This window comes from Oncorhynchus tshawytscha, linkage group LG15, assembly GCF_018296145.1.
Source record: "Oncorhynchus tshawytscha isolate Ot180627B linkage group LG15, Otsh_v2.0, whole genome shotgun sequence".
Taxonomy (NCBI): domain Eukaryota; kingdom Metazoa; phylum Chordata; class Actinopteri; order Salmoniformes; family Salmonidae; genus Oncorhynchus; species Oncorhynchus tshawytscha.
In genome coordinates this window covers 5,620,673-5,645,856 of record NC_056443.1, presented here as the reverse complement: position 1 = coordinate 5,645,856, position 25,184 = coordinate 5,620,673, and the positions used below count along the sequence as shown (strand labels likewise).

Sequence of the window (25,184 nt, the reverse complement as noted above, 5' to 3'; positions counted from 1 at the left end):
GGGAGGAGTAGGAGGAGGAGAAGTAAATAGAACTCATCCCTTTTTCTTTCCCATGTGAAACACTAGCCACTAACCATATCAAAACAGAAAAGCCCCTCGATTGACATGCATCCAACACACCCACACAGTGCACATCTACCAGTACGTACACGCACTCGCACATCTCCAAGTCACACACACTCACAGGAACACTAACATCCAGACGTATACAAAAGCAGACTTCTACAAAAAATCATGCGGAATTATGGAATGTTTGGATCTTTTTGCTGTGCTGTCCGTCTGACACACACAACTAGCTCCAGGACTCTTAACATTTTAAGTGGAATTATTGAGAACTAGTTTTGATGTGGGTCATCGTGACATTCTTAGGAGCACTCTTCATTTGGGAAAATAAATGAGAGAGAGAGTCTTCACTTGGCTGAACGCAGTTAGTTCAGGAGTAGCAGTAGTCTCCTCACATCTCTTCCAGAATTCCCTGTCTGTCCTGACTCTCAAATAGATTTTTTTAACAGGCAGATTCAAAGGTTTCATAAGACCTGTTTTTTGTTCACCGTTTCTCTTGAGCACGTGTGAGAAGACATCTAGAAGACTATCTCTCTGTAAAGGGATGTGAGGGAGATACATTTTTCCCTCAAGGCTGAACTGATTTTGATTTTAAACAGTTTGGGCATTTAATTGATGATCAATGTAAATTATTTTATACTTCCAAATCACAATATGTTCATTTCAAATGATAATCATCGTCTGACTCCTCCGTATGTTTCAGTACACTCTTAGGGGGAAAAAGGTGCTATCTAGAAAAGGGTTCTTCGGCTGTTCAAATAGGATATCTTTTTGAAGAACCCTTTTTGGTTCCATTTTTTTTTTTTTTTTGAGATCAATGTAGAACTCTTTACAAAGAGGATTCTACATGGAACCCAAAATAGTTCCACCTGGAACCAGAAAGAGTTCTCCTAAGGGGACAGTCAAAGAACCGTTTTGGATTCCTTTTTTCCATGAGTGCATTGAACAATGATGCACTGTCTGGCAGATAAAAAACACCTTGATTAAGTACATAATTATGAAGATTGTTACATAGAATTGTCCCAATCCTTGAGCTCCATCTGCTCCATAAACTAGTCTAATTCAATACAGGGGTAACATCATGGTAATGTCTTAATTCCACAGAAACAAACACAATGGTGTAAACTGAAGAGAATTGGAGTGGTCAACCATGTTCCTGGCAGTGCGAGACACTGATTGGACAGTCCCGACCCGGACCTCATTATGTTTTTTCAGCGCCAGCCAATCAGAGGAGGGCGTGGGACGGCTGGGAGGTTGTGACACGCCAGCGTCACAGGTTCTCATTGCTGTCTTGGTGATGGCACTGGCTGACCAATGGCGGCTCCAGGAAAGGCAGCTCCTCCCCTGAGCCCTGGAGCTTTAGGACTCTACTGCTCAGGTCCACACAGCACTGGAGATAAAGGATGGATAAGGGAGACATCAGATGGGTGACCATGACTGACTATAGGGTCAAAACATGGTTTTAACATCAACTCTACTACAGATAGAGTGCAGTGCCATGGAAACTCCATTCGTTTGCAGAACTGCCATCATCCAACAAAGTGCCATTTTAGACCACGAGGGTTAATAATGTTATGTAAACCAATATCCTCGGAAAGGTCGCCTCGTCTGCTCCAAATAGCAGTTCAATCGGTCTGCACATGGTGACATTAAAGGGAGACACTGTAATTTTTTTCAGTTATGTACTTTTCCATCCAAATGGTTCTCTTGAGGGGCACAACATTAAATATGCCCCAGTGCGCATGCATATGTTATCACAATTCACACAATGGCTCTGAGATGCACCTGAGTCTAGCTCTCTGCTTTCCATTGTGCCTAACAGACTCCACTGAGCTTTGTGTTTTACTTCCAGGTCACCAGAACGGCCCAGGGACTAAACTGAACATTTTGTCTCTGTTCTAACAGTTGTCTTTAACTTTAACTCCAGGCTTCCTCCATCTCCATATATGGGTATCTTTCCTTGCAGGCATACGTGATAATTAAATTAGGATTTACCCTTTTTTCCAAGCCACCGGTCTATTTAAGGAGTATTTTGAAAACTTTTCAGCTATGATTAAATTGAGTTAAAGTTCCCATCTTGAGATTTGCCGAGGGAGCAGAATACTGAGACTGGGTGCACTTGGAAGGAAAATTGTCTCCGGTATCGCAGATCCTCCGGGGGTGCTTTTGCGTAATCATAGATCGGGTTTGCAGTGTACCCTTAAAGTCTAATTAGATTCTCTGTGAGAAATGGTCGCAATTAGTCTCGTGCCTAATTCTACTTTCCCTCTCAGACCCTCTAAGACAGAATTCTGTTCATGTAATTTCCCCTTCTGTTCTGTTTGTTGACTGTCACATTGTGTTGCCATTTCCTGGGATATCCTGGGGAAATGGCAGCATTTTAAACCTCAGTGAGATGTGCTGATCTGAAGTCTGTCTTATCTGTCTGCTTTCACCTGCAGCCCTGCCCTCACCAGGAAGCGCCAGCAGTGCAGCCGTAACCCTCAGATAACATAACACAAACCTGTCTGTCTCCATCTCTGTCTTAACCTGGCATTACTTGATGTGTTCTGATAGTAACACATTGAAGATGCCGGTTCCTAAGGTCTCTGCTTAGTCTAATCGCTACAGCTCAATGTCTGCCTCCTTTTTCCCTATGATTATTTTTAGCAGCAGTTTTCGTTATCTGTGAAGTTCAAGTTGGGGGAGATTTAGTCAGGACGGCAGATTCAAAATACTAAAGGCACTCGCACATCTGAGCAAACGTTTTGCAGGTGCATGGCAACAGTTGAACAAGATGAATGAAAAAGGAAACCACACACTGCTCTTGATAGTATCACTGATCTTTAATAAGCTTACGTATCGGCCTCACGGCCTTCGTCAGAGCTTTTGTGAACTTTTTTAAAATTAGCACCCTTATGTAGACCTGGCCCCTCCCACATCCATTCCACGCATGGAAAGGGGTTGGAGGCGAAAGGAAAAACAAATAAGTGCTACCAAATATAACAATTTGCATTTCATAAATATTCAAATAATGTGTGTAAATAAGACGTAGGACGGCAGATCAAACACAGCATTTACACATTTGCGACACTAATGAGGACTTACTTTGAGTTCCTGCAGAGTCTGAAGACCCAGGCACAGCTCAAACACCTCATCCTCTGTGGGGAGATGGAGAGGAGAGAGGAAGAGAGAGATAAAGAGGAGAGAGGGGAGCAGAATAAGAAACAGTGAATTTCTAACCTGCCGTGTCTCTCGCTGACTGATTAATTAACACTGCATAAATGAGCTCAAAACTAACAGGAATCATCAGCACATCTCCATTCTCCCATCTGCATTGTGTGTGTGTGTGTGTGTTCAACCATTAAGGTATTAGCCTCTCTCTGCTTGTCTTTGTGATTTGTCCCTGGCTGCTGAATAGGAAAGGTCAGGAGCACATGCTGCATACTGAGTACACACTCACGCACACCCACTCTCTCTCTCACACACACACACACACACACACACACACACACACACACACACACACACACACACACACTGTCACATACACATTGGCTGCCAAGCACATCTCCAACACCTTTTAAGACCGCTGCCTTTTTAGAGCAAGCATTCAGAAATAACACAGCCAGTAAGCAAATCTATTACCATCTGTTAATGTTACTGTCTGAAACACAGCTTTGTACCTAGGCACTGATTTGTTGGGGGGGTTTTACCAAGGGGTTTTGTATTGACATTGGTAAAGGGAAGTAATCTTGATGGTGTGGAAAATGGCTTGTGGTCATTGTGAGAGAGCACCCAGACGTTTTGTATTGATCACTGACAGGAACATTACAGTTTAACACCAGCGATTTATATAATCAAGTTAACTTATCCAATCCATAGCATTATTCGATTCAATGTTGTTTGCCACGCCTTCAGTCCAGATAATGCTGAACAGAATGTATGTTTACGGAGAAAGAAAAACGAAAGTGTTTCATTGACACTGCCATAACACCTGTATTCCTACCCTGTATGAGTGGACTCTCTTGCTTAATTGACAGTCATTACAACTGGCTGCAATGCTGCTTTAAATGTTTATGTGACGTAATATGTGGTCTCCCCTTCCTTACCAGTGACGTGGGCAGAGCACTGGACACTCTGTCTGCCCAGCTGCAGCTGCAGGCCCCTCACAGAGCCCTGGCCCTCTGTCTGCTCACAGGGTGGACCTTCCTGGGTGGGAACCAATCTGGCAACACACAACACGGCCATGGTAGAGGTTATTAGGACGCTACTCTGTTCTGTCTCTCACAGGCCAGTTTGTTGATGCTGATGCAGTCTGATGTTGGTTGTGGTTGTGTGAGTGCCTGTGGAACTCAAATGTGTTTGTTGGCGCTCTGTATTTCGGTGCTAGTTGGCAAACCTGGACCCAGGAGTGTTATGTGATGGGTGTGGTAGAGGTTGACGGAGAAAGAGAGATAGCGAGGGAGAATAAGGCCTCTCACCCAAGCCTCCTGCAGCAGGAGCTGGAGATGCGGTTGTGTTGACTCCCAGTGTTGATGGAAGCCTTCACCTCAGTGTCGCAGTACTGTGGAAATACAACATAACAACTACTGTTTTAACTGATAGTATAAGTGTATAGTCAACACACTTATACTCCCACAAAGGAGAGAACAGCAGACAGGAACGCGTATATTTATCTTGCAGCTATAGGGAAATATATCTGTTTGATTACAAAAGGCTTCTCATCATATGGGTCCCAACAGCTCTGCTGTTGAAAAAAACTGCCAAACTACGATATAAAGTCTGAATTAAAGGCTTATCGACTCGAGTGTTGGTCAAATTTGTGCTACTAGTCCATTATTAAGCCACATTTCCCAACCAATTACAGGTAGTGTTTAAGACTAGGTGTTTTCTAGGTTTGGCATAGTTGTTTATATGCAATCACGTTTGTATTGATCCTCTGTCTGAGTCAGAGACTATTAGATCATGAAGCCTGTGCTGATGTTGCAGGACTTTGGCTATTCTGCCTCATGGTTAGAGATAATACCAAACCAACCATGACTGTTTTAGAAAAAAACACCTATGAAATCATTCGTCTCACTCCAGTGGATGTGTTGACTATTAGTTCAACCATTAGAGCCAATGACTGTGTTTGTTTTCTGAAAAAGATCTGAGAGATCTTATCTGAGGCCTGTTCATGCTTTTATAATCCTGAATACATTACTAGACAGTGAAATATTAGCCCAATCAGCAGAGCCTGTGGAATATTCTTCAACTAATCAGCGGACCGGTCAGTTCCTGTTTTGAAAATAGTGCTCGTCCAAAACCATTATGCTCAAGGGCAACATCTTCTGTACAAGAGCAACATGATGTTGTCTTCTGAGCCAGAACCATAGAACAGTAAACAACACAACAATACTTCTGAAGTGAGGATCCTGTGTTTCAACAGGGCTGTCTTCTCCTGGGTGCCTAAAGCATCCTATCTGTCTCACTCCCTGTCATTGTGTGTGTGTGTGTGTGTGTGTGTGTGTGTGTGTGTGTGTGTTCACCCACCCAGCAGAGCTGCTAACAGCCAGGGTGGTGATCCTTTATCCTCCTCCACATCTCCCAGTGGTTCTGTCGTAGGGCACTTCATGTCACAATGCTGTGATTCACGGTAAAGGGGAAGCAGACATTGCGGCAGATTCTAATGACTGCAGAGGCCTGGCGGCATGTAGCCTAGTGGTAAGAGCAATGGGCCAGTAACCGAAAGAGCGCCGGTTTGATTCCCCTGAGCCGACTAGGTGACAAATCTGCCGATGTGTCCTTGAGCAAGGCACTTAAACCCATAACTGTAAAATGTTCTATAATGAAGTTTCTGTTGTAAATCTCAAGGCTCTTATTAGAATATTGCATTTAAATGTAACCTTTTTTTTAACTAGGCAAGTCAGTTAGCATATCATACTTCTGCGAGTGGAAGGCAGAACAGGCAATGTTGCTGAAAACATGCAACTCTGGAGGGAGGATTTAAAACATGTTCACACTTCACAGCATATGGTGGATCTGCGTGAGTGAGAACGGAACAAGATGTCACACCCGCCCCCTCTCGATGGAGAGGGAAAGACACTGAGTGGACACATAATGATATGCTTCCCTGAACACGAGTTAACACAACCCAGTGACATAACCTCTGTGTCCTTGCTAGGTCAGCAGTACTACCTTGTGGTTTCTGAGACAGTGTACCTCATCTCAAGCCTTCTCTCATGTTTTGAATGAATGGTTCGATTGGTAGATGGATGGAAGGATGAATACGGGTTGGATGGGTGGATAAATGGATCCTAGATGTATGGATGGATAAAACATCCTGAGAAAAGCATGTTTTCACTTGTCTTTTTCCTGCCATATTACCACTGTGTATCACAGTACATACATCGACTTGGCTTTAGGGTGTTTTTTACCCCCTAGATTAAAGCCCACTAGGACATCAAATCCCATTGCTGTGGCTGGGTGTAAAAATGTAGTCCCCGACACACAATAATGGTGATAGTTGAGCTTTCCCTCTTAATCCCTGCAGGCTTCTCACGGCCAGGCTTCTCAGCAGGCCTGCGAACGTACGTTTTTGTCTCTGCCTGAGTGGTGAAAAATTCCTTCCCTTCTGTGAAGTTTAAAAATGGCTCCGGAATTAATGGGTAAATATGGAGCGTGTAACCGCTTTTAAAAACAGAATTAAACAAAGATAAGCTGAGCCCCATGGAATGTTCCCTGGTGAACCACTTACTTCAAACACATACACAGTAGCTGTGTTCGCATACTCAGACTAACCGTACTATTTGTGACGTAAATTGAGGATATAAACTCAGCACAAAAAGAAACGTCCCTTTTTCAGGACCCTGTCTTTCAAAGATCATTCGTAAAAATCCAAATAACTTCACAGATCTTCAATGTAAAGGGTTTAAACACGGTTTCCCTGCTTGTTCAATGAACCAGAAGCAATTAATGAACCCTCTGGGGTTTGTGATATATGGCCAATATACCACGGCTAAGGGATTTGTCCAGGCACTCCACGTTGCGTCGTGCTAAGAACAGCCCTTGGCCGTGTTATTTTGGCCATATACCACACCCCGTCGGGCCTTATTGCTTAAGTATTCACCTTATTTAAGAACCCGGAAACAAAACAATGTCCGAACGTTCTGTTTTGTGGAGGACTTTCGTTGTGGCGTTCTTGCCGTTTTGTGATCGTTAGCTAGCTAGCTCAAAATGTTGTGGGATCATACCAAGAAAAACCTTTCAAAGTCTAATGGCAAGTCTGTGCCACATCCACGGATTATTCAAGGGCAGGAGGGCGATATCACCTATGAAGACCTCTTCAAATATTTAGTCTTGTCTCTCGGTGTGGATGAGTCAGAGGTGAGGAGCTACACAAGCACAGATATCAATACCTCCACAGCGGCAAAGTTGGGCGGGTGCTTATTCACTGTCTTGAGGATGACAACCTGGTGTTCCTCAAAGCAGATGTCCAGCCCAGTCAGAGCAAAACACACCATCATTCTGCCTGGATTCTTGTATCATCTGTCGGTAAGGTGGAGACTACAGGGTGTTCTTGTGTTGGCTTTTTGTTTATCATAACCCTTTCTATGAATGATATGTTTGATGTTAGCTAGTTACTTAGCCAGCTAATTAATTGGGATGATACCATATCACTGACCAGAACTGATAACGTTAACTATTACAGTAATGGCTCATTGTGTAAGTATATCAGTCTAATCTCGAATGGCAATGAGGTAGGTACAGAATAAAGTTTTACAATCAAATAGGAAATGACCAGCATAACCTAAATCTACCAGTTAAAAGGAGACTGTAAACTAGTCAGCTGTGAACATCATGTATACTAGTGCTCTGTGCTGTAATTGACTATTCTAACAGTAGTGTTTTGTTGAAGGTGCAGAATGCTGTGTATGGAGGATTGACAGGGGTGTCCTGTACAGATGAGCAATACCAGTGGAACTCGCAGGGACGCAGCGGAATTTAGCTCCAAAAAGGTTGAGCGAGATCTGTTTCAAACGTCACAAACCAAGTGACGAGTTCTCTGACAGCACCACAGCCGCTTCTCCACCTCTACCTCCAACTCCTGCATGCCACTCCCACAACGCACTTAAAAGTTTGAAAGGAGCCAATGTTCCATTGTGGAGCTTTCTACACAAGTGCATCAAAGCTTAACCAAACAGTCATTAGGTTCCAGCAGCAGCCACACAGCTACAACAGCCTTATGGTGAACATGGCATCAACATGCAGTGTCAGAAATGCTTGTCATATTATGACATCTATGTTAAGCTGGAGGAGTGTTAATGTGCCAGCTTGGAGGAGGTCACTAAAGCACAGAGTGCCTCCCATGCATTGTATGACGCGCGTTAGCTTTGGATCACTGCTAGCTCAGCAAAGAAGGTTCCTGTGCGCACCTCAACAAATCCCGACTTCGTTGTGCGGGAGAATCTCTTCCCCCGGGTTCCGCAACCACATATAGCAAAGAGAACGAGCAGGTGGCCTACACATGGATGGAGAGCTGAGGGTTTAGTCTGGAGAGTGGAGGCACAATAGTGAGTGTCAAGGAGCCATGTTTTTTTTCTGCAAGCCCAGATCGAGTGTTTAAACTCTCAAGAACTATTAGAAATCGAATGTCCCCTTCTGATTAAGAAGTGTGAGTCTCTGACTGAAATGTTCTCTGGCAAACTCACCGATGTGAAGCTGGTGCATGGTGTTACTCAACCTAATGGAGACCGTGGGTACTACATGCAGGTGCAAATGGGCATGTTCTGCACAGGACTGGAGAGATGTGCTAGCAGTTGATGTTATTCTTCAATAACACAGACCCCAAAGCAAATCAGGGGGAGAAATATATATTTATTTAAAGAGAACAAATCATAGTTGAAAGTAGATGGTAGATGTTTATTCTTCCCTGTCCTCAATGTTTCTCCTCTGAACAAAGAGACTGGATGGAGTTTATAACCCAACCCTAGCCCGTGGTTGACCAATTAGAATGTCTTGCAATAAAACAGGGCCAATGGCCAAATAACAAATATCCTGTTTCAGGCTTAATGTTTAGACAATTCGGACCAATGAGAACTTGACACATGTAGCTATGAGTCCCAGACTGAAATTCCTCCCGTGTCCCTGACCCATTAATCTTCAGTTCCCCATTAGAGAAAAACAACTATTTCCATTGATAATGAATTCCCTCTTGACCTTTAGTCCTCTGAGCTGTGTATTTATCTTTGAATACTCGTACGGATGAAAACTGCTTGTCTGGGCTCCATCCGAGCAGGTTGTTATTGATGTGCCTTTTGATGTGAAGTTCTGTGCTGATCTTATCCCTAAACTAAAGGCATTCTATTTCACACACATGCTGCCAAGGATAGTAGATGAGTTCCAGTCAGGCAGACCAACCCTGTGCTCCAAATATGTTCATCTATGTGGTATCTAGGGGTCTTATACTTCTCTGTTTTTAAATGGTTCATATATTTTGTCTTGTAAAGCTCTGTCAGCTCTACCTTATTATCTAAGCATAACTCTTGATTGGTGTTTTTGTCTGTCACAGTTCACCTTCATATGCACATTTACCTGATTTCATATTTGCATAATTCTTGTTTTTTTTATATCTTGCCTTGCACAGCTCTCTTCATACTTGTTTATCTAATGCCTACGGATAATGATTTATGAATGTTTTTATTGTGCCTTATAACTCTCTTTTCATATGGCACTTCATGAATTTATCTCAGCATATCATAATTCATCTTGCACTTGGCAAATGATGGTGTTTAATAAAACCACTATGAAATTCAACTTTGTTGACATTTTCTTTTATACTTAACATTTTGAAATGAAGGACGAGGAGGCATGTCTAAAGGTTTCAAATGTGTTTTCAGTTTGATTCTGGGTTTGGTTTTCAAGGGCACAAATTAAGAAAGCTTTGCACAGTTATCATCGAGGCAAAGGGTGGCTGCTTTGAAGAATCTAAAATTCAAAATATATTTTGAATTGTTTAATAGTTTTTTTGTTTACTTCATGATTCCATATGTGTTATTTCATAGTTTTGATGTCTTCACTATTATTCTACAATGTAGAAAATAGTAAAAATACAGAAAAGGCCTTGAATGAGAAGGTGTGTCCAAACTTTTGACTGGTATGTGTTTACACCCCTCTGCTATGACACTCCAAATTGAGCTCAGGTGCATCCAATTTCCTTGTATTATCCTTGATGAAGTCCACCTGTGGCCAATTCAATTGTTTGGACATGATATAGAAACACACCTGTCTATATACAGTAAGGTCCCACAGTTTACATTGCATGTTAGAGCATAAACTATAACATGCAGTCCAGGGAAATGTCTGTAGATCTCTGTGATATAAATGTGATGAGGCATATATCTGGGGAAGGTATAAAGTGTTGGAAGTTTCCAAGAGCGCAGGGGTCACCAGCATTGGGAAACTGAAAAAAATATGGAACTACCCAGATTCGGGCAAGAAGGAGGTGGCCAAAAACCCAATGACCACTCTGACAGAATTACATAGTTCTCTTGACTGAGAAGGGAAAACCTGCCAGAAGGATAACAGTCTCTACAGCACTTTACCAATCTAGGCTTTATGGGAGAGTGGCTAAGCGGAAGCCACTCCTAAGAAAAAGGCACATGACAGCAGGCAAATCCTTGATGAGAACTTGGTTCAGAGTGCAAATGACCTTAGACTGGGGCTAAGATTTACATTCCAACAGGACAATGACCCCAAGCATGGATCCAAAGCAACGCTGGAATGGCTTCAGAACAAGAATGGGAAAGTCCTTGAGTGACCCAGCCAAAGCCCATACTTGAATCCCATTGAAAGTCTGTGAAAAGACCTGAAGATTGCTGTTCACTGCTGCTCACCATTTAACTTAACAGACCTTGGGAAAATCTGCATACCCAAATACCCAAATCCAGATGTGCAAAGCTGATACAGACATACAGTTGAATTTGGAAGTTTACATACACTTAGGTTTGAGTCATTAAAACTTGTTTTTCAACCACTCCACAAATTTCTTGTTAAAAAACTATTGTTTTGGCAAGTCGGTTAGGACATCTACTTTGTGCATGACACAAGTACATTGTTTACAGACATATTATTTCAAGTATAATTCACTGTATCACATTTCCAGTGGGTCAGAAGTTTACATTCACTAAGTTGACTGTGCATTTAAACAGCTTGGAAAATTCCAGAAAATAATGTCATGGCTTTAGAAGCTTCTTATATCATTTGAGTCAATTGGAGGTGTACCTGTGGATGTATTTCAAGGCCTACCTTCAAACACAGTGCCTCTTTGCTTGACATCATGGGAAAATCAAAATAAATCAGCCAAGACCTCAGAAAAAATATTATAGACCTCCAGAATTCTTGTTAGAGTCTTGTTCACAAAATAGATGGCATCATGAGGCAGGAAAATTATGTAGATATATTGAAGCATCATCTCAAGACATCAGTCAGGAAGTTAAAGCTTGGTCGCAAATGGGTCATCCAAGTGGACAATGACCCAAAGCACACTTCCAAAGTTGTGGCAAATTGGCTTAAGGAAAACAACGTCAAGGTATTTGAGTGGCCATCACAAAGCCCTGACCTCAATCCTATAGAAAATTTGTGGGCAGAACTGAAAAAGCGTGTGCGAGCAAGGAGGCCTACAAACCTGACTCAGTTACACCAGCTCTGTCAGGAGGAATGGGCCAAAATTCACCCAACTTATTGTGGGAAGCTTGTGGAAGGCTACCCGAAACGTTTGACCCAAGTTAAACAATTTAAAGGCAATGCTACCAAATACTAATTGAGTGTCTGTAAACTTCTGACCCACTGGGAATGTGATGAAATAAATAAAAGATGGAATAAATAATTGTTTTTACTATTATTCTGACATTTCACATTCTTAAAATAAAGTGGTGATCCTAACTGAGCTAAGACAGGGAATTTTTATGATGATTAAATGTCAGAAATGGTGAAAAACTGAGTTTAAATGTATTTGGCTAAGGTGTACGCAAACTTCCGACTTCAACTGTACCTAAGACGACTCAAAGCTGTAATCGCCGCCAAAGCTGCATTTGCAAAGTATTAACTCTGGTAGATATTTCTGTATTTGATTTTAAATACATTTGCAAGCATTTCCCCCAAAAATGTCACTTTGTCATTATGGGGTATTGTGTGTAAATGGGTGCAATTTTTTTAATTTATTGTAGTTAATCCATTTTGAATTCTGGCTTTAACAACAAAATGTGGAATAAGTCAAGAATGAATACTTTCTGAAGGCACTGTATGTGTATGAGTTCATCAACATCTATCCCAAACCACATTGATTTGTTGGAACCTGCTTCAGGCAGGTATGATTCAGAAAGCCAGTCAGTTAAAATGCTACACAACACTACCTTGAGATGACAGCCAGAAATGATGCAACTGAGTGGGTGTTTTTTTTTGTGTGGCAGTCATCATTGTTCTATAGAGAGACTCAGGTGAGGTGATCTGGAGGAGGGAAAGAACACAGTAGTCTCTGCCGCCCGCCCACCCACTCCCCAAGGTCAAACTCCTTTATTTGGGGGTATATTTCCGTACCTCTCAGTGGAGTTGATGCCTGGTTAGTCTTGTGTATGTAGGTGTTGTTTCATCAGTCTGAGCCTGTGTTCCAGACAATCAATACTTGTGGGTGGGTGCAGTATGGTGTTTTAAAGTTAGTCCAATTATTACGTTGCAGTATGTGGGTTGTCAGTGGGTTGTCTGCAGAAATAATATAGCCTGAACATACTGAGTCAGAAATGACTTGGATGGTACGTTTGCTCATGTTCACTAATAACATCTTAATGACTGCTATTCATTCACTGAAATTAATGATGTTGCCAGTGAACTCAATGCATTTGCATTGCTGGTTTGTCTTCCCATCTTGCATATAGATTGATTCTACCAATGTTGTTCGTATAATTATCTTATGATGTTAGTATGATGGGGTCTTCAGCTGTGTGTTGACTACAATGAGGGAATCAATCATCTGGATAAATGATGAGTCACTGTGGTCTCTCTGAGTGCTTCTCTCTCCTCCTATCCCTTTATCTCCCCCTTTCACTCCTCTTTTATCTTCCTATGGAGTGGAACTGAATCGTATTTGAGATTTCATTTAGGTTAATAAAAAAAACATGACGCAGAAATGAAGGAAGGATGGGTGTTCAAGCGTACCTTGCACTGGACCAGCAGGGTAGTGAGAGGCCTCTCCTTCCTCCCCTCCTCTGTTTTATCGTTCTCCGCCGTGCTGCTTGTCTTCCCCCCGGCCTCGCTGCTGTCCTCCTCCTCGTCCGACCTCGTCTCGAGGCTCCTCTCGCTCTCCTCCGTGGAGTCGTCAGCCGTGCTCTCGCTCTTCTCCTCTGCGTCGCCGGCGCCCCCCTCCTTGCTGTCGACCAGGGGCGAGGGTCTCCCCACGCGGGCCTCGCCACGCAGCTGTGTGATGTTTCCCGCCATGAGGCGGCGCTGCACGATGCTGTGGGGCTGCTGTAACCAGGAGACAGGGCAGGTAGAGGGATGTCAGACACCATTTTCAGGGGAGTCAGAAAAAAGCTATGCATTTAGGGCTGGGTTAAGCCTTGGTTAAGCCTAGTCCTGAACTAGATTAGATTAGAGAGTTTATAGTCACATGTATAGGCTGGCAGATATAATTACAGGGTACAGTGAAATGATTGCGCTCCAAGCTCCAACAATGCTGGACAAAGAGAAAAAAAATGAATACAAATCGATAATAAAATAATAATATACACATATTACAACTGTGGCAATGATAAATGTCCATTGGGGTGGGGGCAGGGTGACTCAAAATGATGTCACTAGAGAATCTCCATTGAAAGTGCTTTTTAGTCTTGGACTAGGCTTAATCTGTCTGAGGATGGAGGATGTCAGTGATTTCAGATATAACTGCTGCTGAAAAACGGTGCTGCTACTGACGGGATGGAAACATTCATTCTCTCTAAGCCAGAGGCACATCGTTGGCTGTAAATAGCGTGTGTGCGCGCTTATGTGTGGGTAGGCGCGCCTCCAATCTGTGTTATCTGCACTGTGCATGTCTGTACAGTATGTAGCCTACAAAACAGTTGTTCTGCTTGTATCACACAGTTGCTGGTCTCAAATCTCACCTTTGGGGCCTCATTGTGAGTTCAGTTGAGGTGTTGAAGGTTTCAGGTAATGACCACAACATCAGAGCATATCAGAGCCAAGCCGAACTGTCTGTCAGTCTCCTCCTGGGCTCATTTCACCCTGTGCTCCAGCTCTCCCTGTCAGCCCGTCAAAGTGATGACTGGTCGGTGCTCTCACACTGGCTCACACAATAGATTGTATCAGGCCTCTGTATACCTCTGTGGGTAGGCGTTCTATTGATCAGGGAGGAAGTACTCTCTGGAGGGGCCAGTTTTGCTAAGAGCTTCTCTGTTATAGGGCTTATTGACACTGTAAACAGGCAGATATGCACTCTCTCTCTCCCTCTCATATTTAGCTCTCTCTCACACACACACACACACACACACACTCTCACACGCACACAGAAGCAAGTCTGCGTATATGTGATAACCTATTCATTTGACCTTGTTCATCTGGTTAACAAAGACAAGGAGCTTGTTTGCTCTGACTTTTCTGAGACATTAGTGGGTATACTGTATATAGTGAACTCCAAAAGTATTGGGATAGTGGCTTTTTTGTTGTTGTTTTGGCTCTGTACTCCAGCACTTTGGATTTGAAATGATACAATGACTATGAGGTTAAAATATAGACTGTCCTCTTTAATTTGAGGATATTTTCATCCATATCGGGTGAATTGTTTTGGAAATGACAGCCCTTTTTGTACATAGTCCCCCCATTTTAGGGGACCAAACGTATTTGGATAAATTCACTTATGTGTATTAAAGTAGTCAAAAGGTTATTATTTTGTCCCATATTCCCGGCACGCGATGATTACATCAAGCTTGTGACTCTACAAACTTGTGGATGGATTTACTGGTTGTTTTGGTTGCGTTTCAGATTATTTTGTGCCCAAAATAAATGAATGGTAAATAATCTATTGTGTCATTTTGGAGTCACTTTTATTGTAAATAAGAATAGAATATGTTTCTAAACACTTTCTACATTAACGTGGATGATACCATGATTACGGATAGTCCTGACTGAATCATGAATAATTATGAGTGAGAAAGTTTGACTCACAAATATCATACCCCAAGACATGCTAACAATTACAATAACAGCATTTTTGGGGGTGTATGATATTTGTGCATCTATAACTTTCTCATCATTATTCACGATTCCTTTCAAAATCTCTTAAGTGATGGCTACTGTAAAGTCAGCTAAATTGCATTAAGGGAGTAGGCTCAAATTAAGATCCTACATCTGTAGGTGGGTTCTGCTACTGGTACTGTTGGAGACTGCAGTTTCTCTAAAGGCTCTGTGCCACACCGAAAGTGTCTGAGGAGAGTTTACACAGACATGACCCTTGACCTCCTCAGCACCTTTCAGTAGTCGAGCAGGTGTCCGTTGTGTATACAGACTTGAGTCTGTAGGCTAGTGCCTCCTCTAAAAGATACTATTACTGAGAGCAGCTGCAGGACATCACAGCACAAACAGCCTCATTACTATGTTGTGATACAATGCCACCTCTGATAGAGTTATTTTATAGTTCTATAACAAATCATGTTATTTTACATTTCCTCCGTATGTTCGTGTTAATAGAAAACCTTGGTACCTTGTATCCTTTCTCTGCACATAAATTAATTATTACATGGCCCACTCCTGTAATCACAATATTGTATTGTATTGCACCAAGATACGAAGAGCACAAATCCCCAGAGGGTTGACTGTCCAAATACTGCGATTGTGCAATCATACCCAATAGCCTGAGGAACAGATGGAGCAAGACGGAGAGGAAGGAGGAGGATAAATGCCACGCTGGTATTTTGTCCCATTCTTTTCTCAGCTGATTGTATTGTTTTCATCATCATTTCATCCTTGTTTTGTATTGTGCAACGTGCAGGGCTAATTTACCATTCTCTACAGGGGAATTTACCATTGGTAAACAGGGGCTGGAAGCTGCAGCTTGTTCTGCCTGTTTACAATATGAATGAAGATAAGAGGGGAGAATTATAGGAGGGTAGAGAGAGGGAGAGAATGAATTAGAGAGAGAAAGAGCAAATAAGAGGGATAGAGAGATCCCAGTAGATCCTGGCTATAATATTGTCCTCTCATGTACTCCCGTGTGTTTGTGTGTATGTGTGTGTATACACTGTGTTTATAATGGCTTTCCTCCTGCTCCACAACACTGGTTGACATCTGTCTCTCAGTAACACACCCTGTCATCCTAGAGGTCACCTAGGGATCACACTGTATTCCTCTCCCAGTCCTGTCATCCCTTTATCCCCCCCCCACATCTCCTACCATTTTGCCTCCATTTCTCCCCTCCTTCACTGTTGTCTGCCAGTGCGAAGGCAAAAGTATATTGTTGCTGTTGCTACCTCATAGTCCAGCCAAGGTTTGTGGATACGGGAACCGACTGGGTAAGATGTGAGGGGTATTCAATCACTCTCAGAGGACATGGAACTTGTAAAAATCCTTCTGTATTGTTCCAAAGCAACTAGTTTGGGCATTACACAATTGATCTGGGTACTTTAGAAGCTACCAGTCTGTAGAATTGTCCTCCCAACCTAGCTGATCATGTAGTTGCTAGGCTGAGCTGTGTTAGTCAGCTCTGACACAAGCTGTGAAGAAGGCCTCTCCACAGGAGCCCGCCGCAGAATAGTCTTTTCACAATGAGCAGCTCGACGTCCGCTCCACACCACTCCCCATAAAATCAACAGGGTCACTTGGACCGGGCCTGAATCATGCTCACCCCCTTCTGGTCCTGGAGCGAAGGGGACAGTGTTTTCTGACTCTGTCATATCTGACAACCATTCAAATCAAGCCCCATGTGGTTCCTTTGACCTCACACTTACCTTCCCAGCTATCAACACCCATAGAGACAGGTTTTATCTCGATGTCCGCAGCCCTTTATCAAAGATGTCATTGGAAAACCAGCAGTGTACTGTGTGTCATTCTCGTTTGACCCCCACCATTCAGCCTTCTATCTTCCATCCGCACCAGCGTTGTTGAAGGTAACACAGAAAAGGTGTAATTTCAGCAAAGTTTTCTCATTTACATTTCTCAAAGCTTGCAGGATCAGATAATTTATTATCTAAATCCGACAATGATTAAGGGTACTTCAACACGTATCCCCCCGCTCCTTCCTGCTGTAATGAACTGCATGTGTATGGAAACACACACAGGGAGATAGATAATGAACCCAGGTAAATGGCTGGCTGGCTGATGGAGGGGCTTCCCTGGGCGAACTACTAAAGGTTTATCTGGAGGGAGGAGTTACAATCTGGAGGGAGGAGTCACAGTCTGGAGGGAGGAGTCACAGTCTGGAGGGAAGAGTCACAGGCTGTGTCCACAAATGGCTCCCTGTTCCCTATTTTGACCAGAGCCCCATAGTATCCCAATAGGGTGTCATTTCAGACACAGACACAGTCTGTGGTACTGCTGATTTATCTGACTTCGTCCCAGTGTGTTACTTTTTTACATTTATGGAGTTTTTGTTTGGTCCTTGGGAGGAGATTTAAAAAGTGAAGAAATAAACATATTTCTCTTTGACACTTTGACAAGCATTAATTAGTCGAGGGAGGAAGACAGAGAGAGAGTTGCCTGGTTGCCTGCCTCCCCTCCCAAGGGGAAAACCCTCCTTTAAATCCCATTAATATTAATCAGTTATCGAAAAACTCCATTACCCATACTTCCCCTCCTCAGTGCTCCTCTCTGACTGGCAAAGAGCAGAGCAGATTGAAGCTGACACCAGTGTACCCAATGTAATTCCCCCTGCTCCATGTGAGTGAGGAGGCAGCTGGCTGTTGTAGGTTTCCGATTGCCCTGCAGCTACAGCGAGGTCAGACTGTTTGGATGCAGATCCTCTGTTCACAACAAGGGGCCTGTGTGTAGTGGTTGTGAACTGCCATACAGTATGTGCCCTGGCCTTTTTATAAAGTTCAAATGCAATTCACTGTTCTAGCGCTCCACTTTGGCAGATGTGCTTAGTCTTTTGTCTGGTTTCAGGGACAGGGATGAAAGTGGCTATAAAAAATAACCCGTTTGGAGACAAAGATTATAATAATGTCTGATGTTGCATCTTTTCTAGCCATGACATTCTCAGAGACAAGATTGCGTGCTAAGGTAAGCAGTTTTGCAACAACAACAAAATAATATATTGACCGAATGCCGCGAATGAACGTTGATTATCTATTCAATTTCAGCTGTCACAGTGGACATGTTCATCACTTTTGTGCCAAACGTCAAATGGCAAAAGCATGAGTACATGTAAAACTGTCTCGTTTTGCCAAATAGCTCATACAAGGCTTTTATTTGATTTGTCACACTAAATATGGAGTTACCCCTATTGAATCCCCCCTGGGATAAGGTAGCAGTCATACGTCAGACATTGTGCTATACAACACCTTTATGGCTGTAAATGCATGCTGATGGGTGGTAGTCTTTATTGGCTAAGTGGTTCACTTGGAATTGGCGTCCCTGCTATGAATTAGGCTAATCTTTGTCTGCATCCATCAGCGTTCATGCAGATTAGATTATATTGGCTGATATCATGATTAGCCATCATTCATTTCAGCCAACAGAGATGATGACTGGATGAGTCTTAAATAGTGATTTGTGATGGTTGGTTAAACATGTACAAAGGATGTGAAGGTTCCTGTTCCTTCCTGTCCCTCCCCTAGTTGGTCTCTGGAAATCAATTCTCTCTTCAATTGGCTGTAATTAAAGATAGTATAACTTCCCATAGCCTTTCTGGTACTGAAAGTATGGAGCAGAGATTGAAATGAAAACTTTATTGACATGACATATAATATTTCTATGACTGTTGTTAACACTGTATGACACTATTGATGAAGGCCAACTGTTGTCCCCCGTAGGCTAGATGGCCATTGTTTATTTTATAAAAAATGTTATATTTGAATTGACTAGATACAGAAGCAAACTGACCCAGTTAGACAACCAGTCCAGTCAAACCACTAGACATGGCACAATAGGTAAAGAGGAAAAACAAACTGGGATGTTTATAGAATATCAATCATCAATGACCTTGTCCTTTCCTGTCTGTCATATTCTAGCATTCCATCTAGCATCTTTTCAAGCCCTCCTCAAACACACATACACATACACACACACACACACACACACACACACACACACACACACACACACACACACACACACACACACACACACACACACACACACACACACACACACACACACTGTTCCTCTGTGTTCTTAATACATGTTGCAGACTGCTGATTCTGCTGCTGAGTGTCCTGCAGTGACCTCCCTCGGAACATGTCCACAGTGTTCCAGTTCAAACCGGTCACTATGATGCTCACTCTCTCTCTCCCTCTTGTCATGGCATGTCCTCTTTCCTCACTCTCTCTGAGAGATTTGAGCCTAATTGCCGTGTGGGCTAATTATCTGACTGCAACAGGCTCCTCTCTCTATCATGGCTGAAGTCACATGACTCTGCTAATGCCTGCTTTCCCATTCGGATCAAGGTCCCCAGCCGCTGGCTTCCTGTCATACAAACTATCAGGGTGTAGCCAGCAACACATCTGCTCTCTCTCTCTCATCTCACTCTCTTTCTACTCTTGATCTCTCCCTCTGCCATCCCCTCGGTCTCTGTGCCGGTCTGTTTCACCCAGGTATTTTTAGCCGGCTGTCTGTCTGCGGAGCGCGGACCAGCTCTGGGTGAACCAACGCTGCCGCCCATCAAAGCTTCTGACAACTGGCAGCGAGAGTGGATGACAGAGAGCGGGGAGGGTGAGAGAGAGAGAAACAGATAGAGAGAGGGTGGAGGGATAGAGAGAAGGGTCCTCACCTCTGCTCTCGTCAGCCAGGCTAATTGGCTCAGTGCTGGGTTCTAATGGTAATCACTAGAACCTTCCTGAGGTGTCTCCTGAATCAATTTGCCATGGCCCTCCACAGTCAGAGTTAGGGCACTTATCTCAAACTTCTTAGTGAAATGTCAAGGGATCCCATTGCGTGAGTGAAGGTGCCATGTCGCCGCCTGGGAGAGAACTCGGTCTAATGTTGTCGTCCTTGGATGTTATAAACAATTTAATGAGATAATTACCACCAATTAAATCCAAGCCCAGACACTTCCACTTGATGTGGAGAAGGATATGCCCTGCTGGGTTTGTTTGCCTGGTGCTGTAATGCACTCCTCTGAGCTTCATGCTGCAGTGAGGTGATGAGAAGGGAAGGTGCTCTACATTCTGCTCCACACTGGAGCATGCGGACGCTGCAGCCCGGCTCCGACCTGACAGAGACACCTGGAGCCTCCCATTTAGACAAGCCTCACTGGGTCTGTCAGGAAAGAGGATACACAGATACACTCACACACAGCTTATTCACACACACAAAGTTAAAAAGAGTGGGAGGCAGAGCAGATGGAGGGATATAACTGAGGAGTGGCGAGAGGGATGCTGCTTCTTCTCCCTCACTGTTTTTCTAGAACTCATGGCTTTCTGATATAAATAACACTTGTGCTAAAAGGGGCCACAGTCTACCACTTCCCCTCTTGTCCCCACCCTCCTCCACTCTGCTTTTCCCTTCCCTCGCTCTTGCGATTGAATGGTGGGTTGTCTTTGCCCTTTTCATGATCACTGCTCCCTGGCTCTGATCTAGGATATATATATGTATGTGAGTGAGTGAGTGAGTGAGTGAGTGAGTGAGTGAGTGAGTGGTGAGTGAGTGAGTGAGTGAGTGAGTGAGTGAGTGGTGAGTGAGTGAGTGAGTGGTGAGTGAGTGAGTGAGTGAGTGAGTGAGTGAGTGAGTGAGTGAGTGAGTGAGTGAGTGAGTGAGTGAGTGAGTGAGTGAGTGAGTGAGTGAGTGAGTGAGTGAGTGAGTGAGTGAGTGAGTGAGTGAGAGAGTGAGTGAGAGAGAGAGAGAGAGAGAGAGAGAGAGAGAGAGAGAGAGAGAGAGAGAGAGAGAGAGAGAGAGAGAGAGAGAGAGAGAGAGAGAGAGAGAGAGAGAGAGAGAGAGAGAGAGAGAGAGAGAGAAAAAACATTCACTCTTATATAACTGGCCCTTTACTGTTAAATGATGTACTGGCTCAGTTGAAGTGGAGGGGCAAACCAGGCTACATCTAAAGAAGCCCTGCGTGGTTCAATGTGCGCTTTTACACCAGAATTAGTTCTATTTTAATGACTTGAGAATGATAATGAGGACAAATGTCTTCATCATTCCTTAATAAAGGAAGGAACCCATGAGACTGATAGTAAAGCATTCTTGAGATATGAACACTATTTCAGAACGACAAACAGACACACTAGGTAGCCTAGTGGTTAGAGCGTCGGATCAGTAACTGAAAGGTTGCTAGGTCGAATCCTCGAGCTGACAAGGTACAAATCTGTCGTTCTGCCCCTGCACAAGGCAGTTAACCCACTGTTCCTAGGCCGTCATTGTAAATAAGAATTTGAGATGCAAATAAGAATCTGACAATGCAAAAATAAGAATCTGACAATGCAAAGTTAAATAAAGGTTAAATAAATAAAAAATATACACACATACTGCCTGTCTATTCAGCTGTGAGGTGACATCACTACTCTGTTGGTGCCCATCAGCTGGCTTCTGTTTTATCTCAGAGTAGCCCCACGCACCTTAGGGAAACTCCTGCTGCTTTTCTACAATTCACTTCAGCCATGTCTCCACCCGGAGCGTGATTGCTTTTGACAGTCAGTACGGAGAGCGAGGCACGGCGGGGGAGCTGTAACAATGGCTGCCTCTCTGGCGTTCTGCCGTCCAGGCTCCAAGGCCATTACAATGCGAAGCAGGGCCGTGAGATGACATGCAAATCATTCTGTAACCCCTGGGGCCTGTTACCTCCATCGAATGGGGTTTCTAGCAAATGAGGTATGAATCAGAGCGAGTTCTTTTCTCTTTCCTATAAGCAGATAATTGGTATTAGCATAAGAGGGATTTATCCCAGTAGCGTCGTTGAATTAAATGCTGCCATTCTGCAGATGTGGTCTGCATGTTGGAGGTGATGCAGAAAAGATTCAGCTCTGACTGCATTACATTGTGACAAAATGGCATAAAGTTAAACATGTGACTGTAAATACACTGAAGAGCCTGAGTGTGTCAGTGGCATCATCCTCTCTTCTTGTCACCCTTGTAATCAAATATTACCCTGAGTATTGCTTGTTTGTATTCAGAAGAATGGAGACACTCGTTTACAAGTCAGACACCATGGGTGAATCCCAAATGGCACCTGATTTCCTACTGTATATAGTGCACTACTTTGAACCAGAGCCTTATGTGTATAGGGCATAGGGGACCATTTAGGATACAGAAGATGGTTACCTTCAGGTTCTCTCACTGCATAGGGATTTCATATTTTCTCAGAGTGTGAATAGAATCCACAGCACCAGACAGGCTCCAACACATATTTAATTTCGCTCTAAATAACAGCTTGTTATCCTCCCACAATGCTCGTGTGAGAGAATTCAACTCTGAGAGCAAAGGGAAATAGATTTAGATATAACGTGAGAGGGTTGAGAGAGATGGAAGTTCGTCATGGAGATGCTGCTGCCTTCTGCGAAAGCTGTCTTTAAATACACAGTGTAATCACACACAGACACACACACACACAGTGTAAACACACGCACACACACACACAGCACACTTCTGATGCTCTCCGCTCCAGTCATTCTGGAGATTTTTAGAGTGCGTTCTGGGAATTTGGGAGGCAGCCATCTAATCAAGACTGTGTCAGGAGTTGACAGTGGGGCAACGAAGCCATTATCACAGGAAGCCCTTGTGTCCATAGAGGAGGACTGGGAGAGAGAGGACTGATTGAGCAGGAAGTGGGAGGATGTTGGGGGACGGGCGGACACTTACTAACAGGGACTGTCGCTTTGTCTTACAGTGTGTTCTGTCACTGTGTCATGCATTGATTAGAAGAATGTGGCTGTGTGGGTGGCTGCGTGGGTGGCTGTGTGGGTGGCTGTGTGGGTGGCTGCGTGGGTGGCTGTGTGGGTAGCTGCATGGGTGGCTGTGTGGGTGTGTGCCTACATCTTAATCTAACTTGCCTCGCTCTGTTTGTTCTGTCCCTCTGGCCTCATAGCTAGTGTACTGATGGAAGTAGACGTGTGACGACCACACTGTGTCTCTGAGGCTCCATGTTCTCTGACGGGGTTTGACAGGCAGTTCTCTCATCTACTGTACTGAGTCTCTTACATGGCCTACCATCTTCTCTTGACACCTTGTCAGATAATGGAAATTGCTGTTGATGTTGCAGCGATAACAGTGAACGGTAGATCCATGATAAGCAGCTGGTGGCAAACAGAGGACAGCCTCTTCAACTAACTATCCAAATAAGCTTATTTCAACATCTTCTATCTGCCAAGTCTCATCCAAAATGCATTTAGCCACCATTAGCCACCATTAGCCACCATTAGCCACCATTTAGCCACCATTAGCCACCATTTAGCCACCATTAGCCACCATTTAGCCACCATTAGCCACCATTTTTAGCCACCATTAGCCACCATTTAGCCACCATTAGCCACCATTTAGCCACCATTAGCCACCATTTAGCCACCACCACTAAGAGTCAAAGTGAAACAATACAAGCAATAGAGTGTGATCTAATGGGACTTTCAGACAGCCACTGACCAGGGTCGTATTCATTAGGTAAAGACTAACAGGGAGGGACTATTTGAACTTGTTCAATAAGAGCAGGGCACACTGTAGTAAAGCACTCTACAACAGAAAACAGACGTTTTTCCTTCAAAACATTTTGCTACAGTGTACATTAATAGATACAACTCATGTAAGTGACAGTGCCACCAATAACAGAATAAGAATAGCCCAATGGGACATTGACAGCCACTCACCAGATCTTTGGAGGTGCCAAGTCTCTTGAGCCCATCCAGGGGCAGCAGGTCGGCTGAGTCTTTGTGTGTGAACTGGGTGGCCTGCTTCAGACGCCTCTGCTGGCCCAGGATGGCTTTATCCCGGATAGCCAGATCACCCTTCTTCGACTCACTCATGGTCAGTCAGTCAATCCGTTAGTCAGTGCAGTACAGCTAGCTAGAGTGTAGAGCAGAGCTGCTCAGTTCAGCGTACCTCTGTCTGATGTAGCCTGGTTTGGAACAGCAGGAACAGCTGTAGCAGCACAGAAGGGTATGAGTGTTGAAGGCAGAGCAGCACAGAAGGGTATGAGTGTTGAAGGCAGAGCAGCACAGCCCAGTGCCCTGTACTGTAAAGTCTCTCCTTTTCACTTCCAAGAGATAGATCGCAGAGAGGAGATGATACTGTTGATTACTCCTGTTTTAGTTGGTCTCTTCCAGAGCAAATGTCTTCCCTCACCTTTACCGTGTCCGTCTTCAAACTGTTCCACCTTCAAAATGTGACCTCCCTCTCTCTGAGGGTGAGGTTGTTTTGAGGTGCTAGTCCTTGGCATCTATTTGTGTTCTGTGTTGCTGTCAGTGTCCAGAAATGATTAGTGTGCTGATGGTCCTGTTATGTAGACATGTCTCTCTTCAGGCTGGGCTGTGTGTGTGTCCCCTCCTCTGTCAGTGGAGTCTGTCCTTGCAGCGCTGCAGGAGCAAACTGTGCCCCTCTCTTTCTCTGCGCTTGCTCTCTCTGTCTCTCTCTCTTTCTCTCTCCCCCCTCTCTCTCGCTCTCTCTCCTCTCTCTCTCTGCTCGCTCGTGCTCCTCTCTTTCTTTCTGTCTCCTCTCTCTCTCTGTGACTGTCTCTTCCTATCTCATTGCTGCTCTCTAGAGGAGTACATACCCACCCCCTGTCCATCCCCTCAAGCCCTCTTTCCATCACACACTCTGACACACACACACATCTCGCCTAGTTTCAAAACACGACACCCACATGTTCTCGGTTAATGCCCCGTAGTGGGGGGGAAACACAAAGAAGTAGAAAAGCAACCAGCTGCCTTCTTATTACCTCCTTACCCTCCACACACAGAGCTGGAATACCTTTCTGCCCTGGCTGACATGCTGAACATGCTGCTATAGAACATCAGAGATGTAACATGTCATAATGC

General features: G+C 43.9%; 2 protein-coding genes across 5 annotated transcripts in view; one reads left to right on the top strand and one right to left on the bottom strand.

The window, feature by feature from the left end:
- Positions 1–25,184, top strand: part of LOC112215009 (endosome/lysosome-associated apoptosis and autophagy regulator family member 2) — a 75,411-nt gene that overhangs the window by 22,103 nt on the left and 28,124 nt on the right. The window lies entirely within an intron of this gene.
- On the bottom strand, positions 725–24,836 carry LOC112214199 (nuclear receptor-interacting protein 2). The gene is made up of 6 exons (XM_024372783.2): positions 24,018–24,836; positions 13,237–13,545; positions 4,527–4,609; positions 4,155–4,270; positions 3,151–3,203; positions 725–1,453 (listed from the first exon to the last, which is right to left on the bottom strand). Exons 1-6 carry the CDS (start codon positions 24,171–24,173, stop codon positions 1,334–1,336), a joined length of 837 nt encoding a protein of 278 aa, XP_024228551.1. The 5' UTR covers positions 24,174–24,836; the 3' UTR covers positions 725–1,333.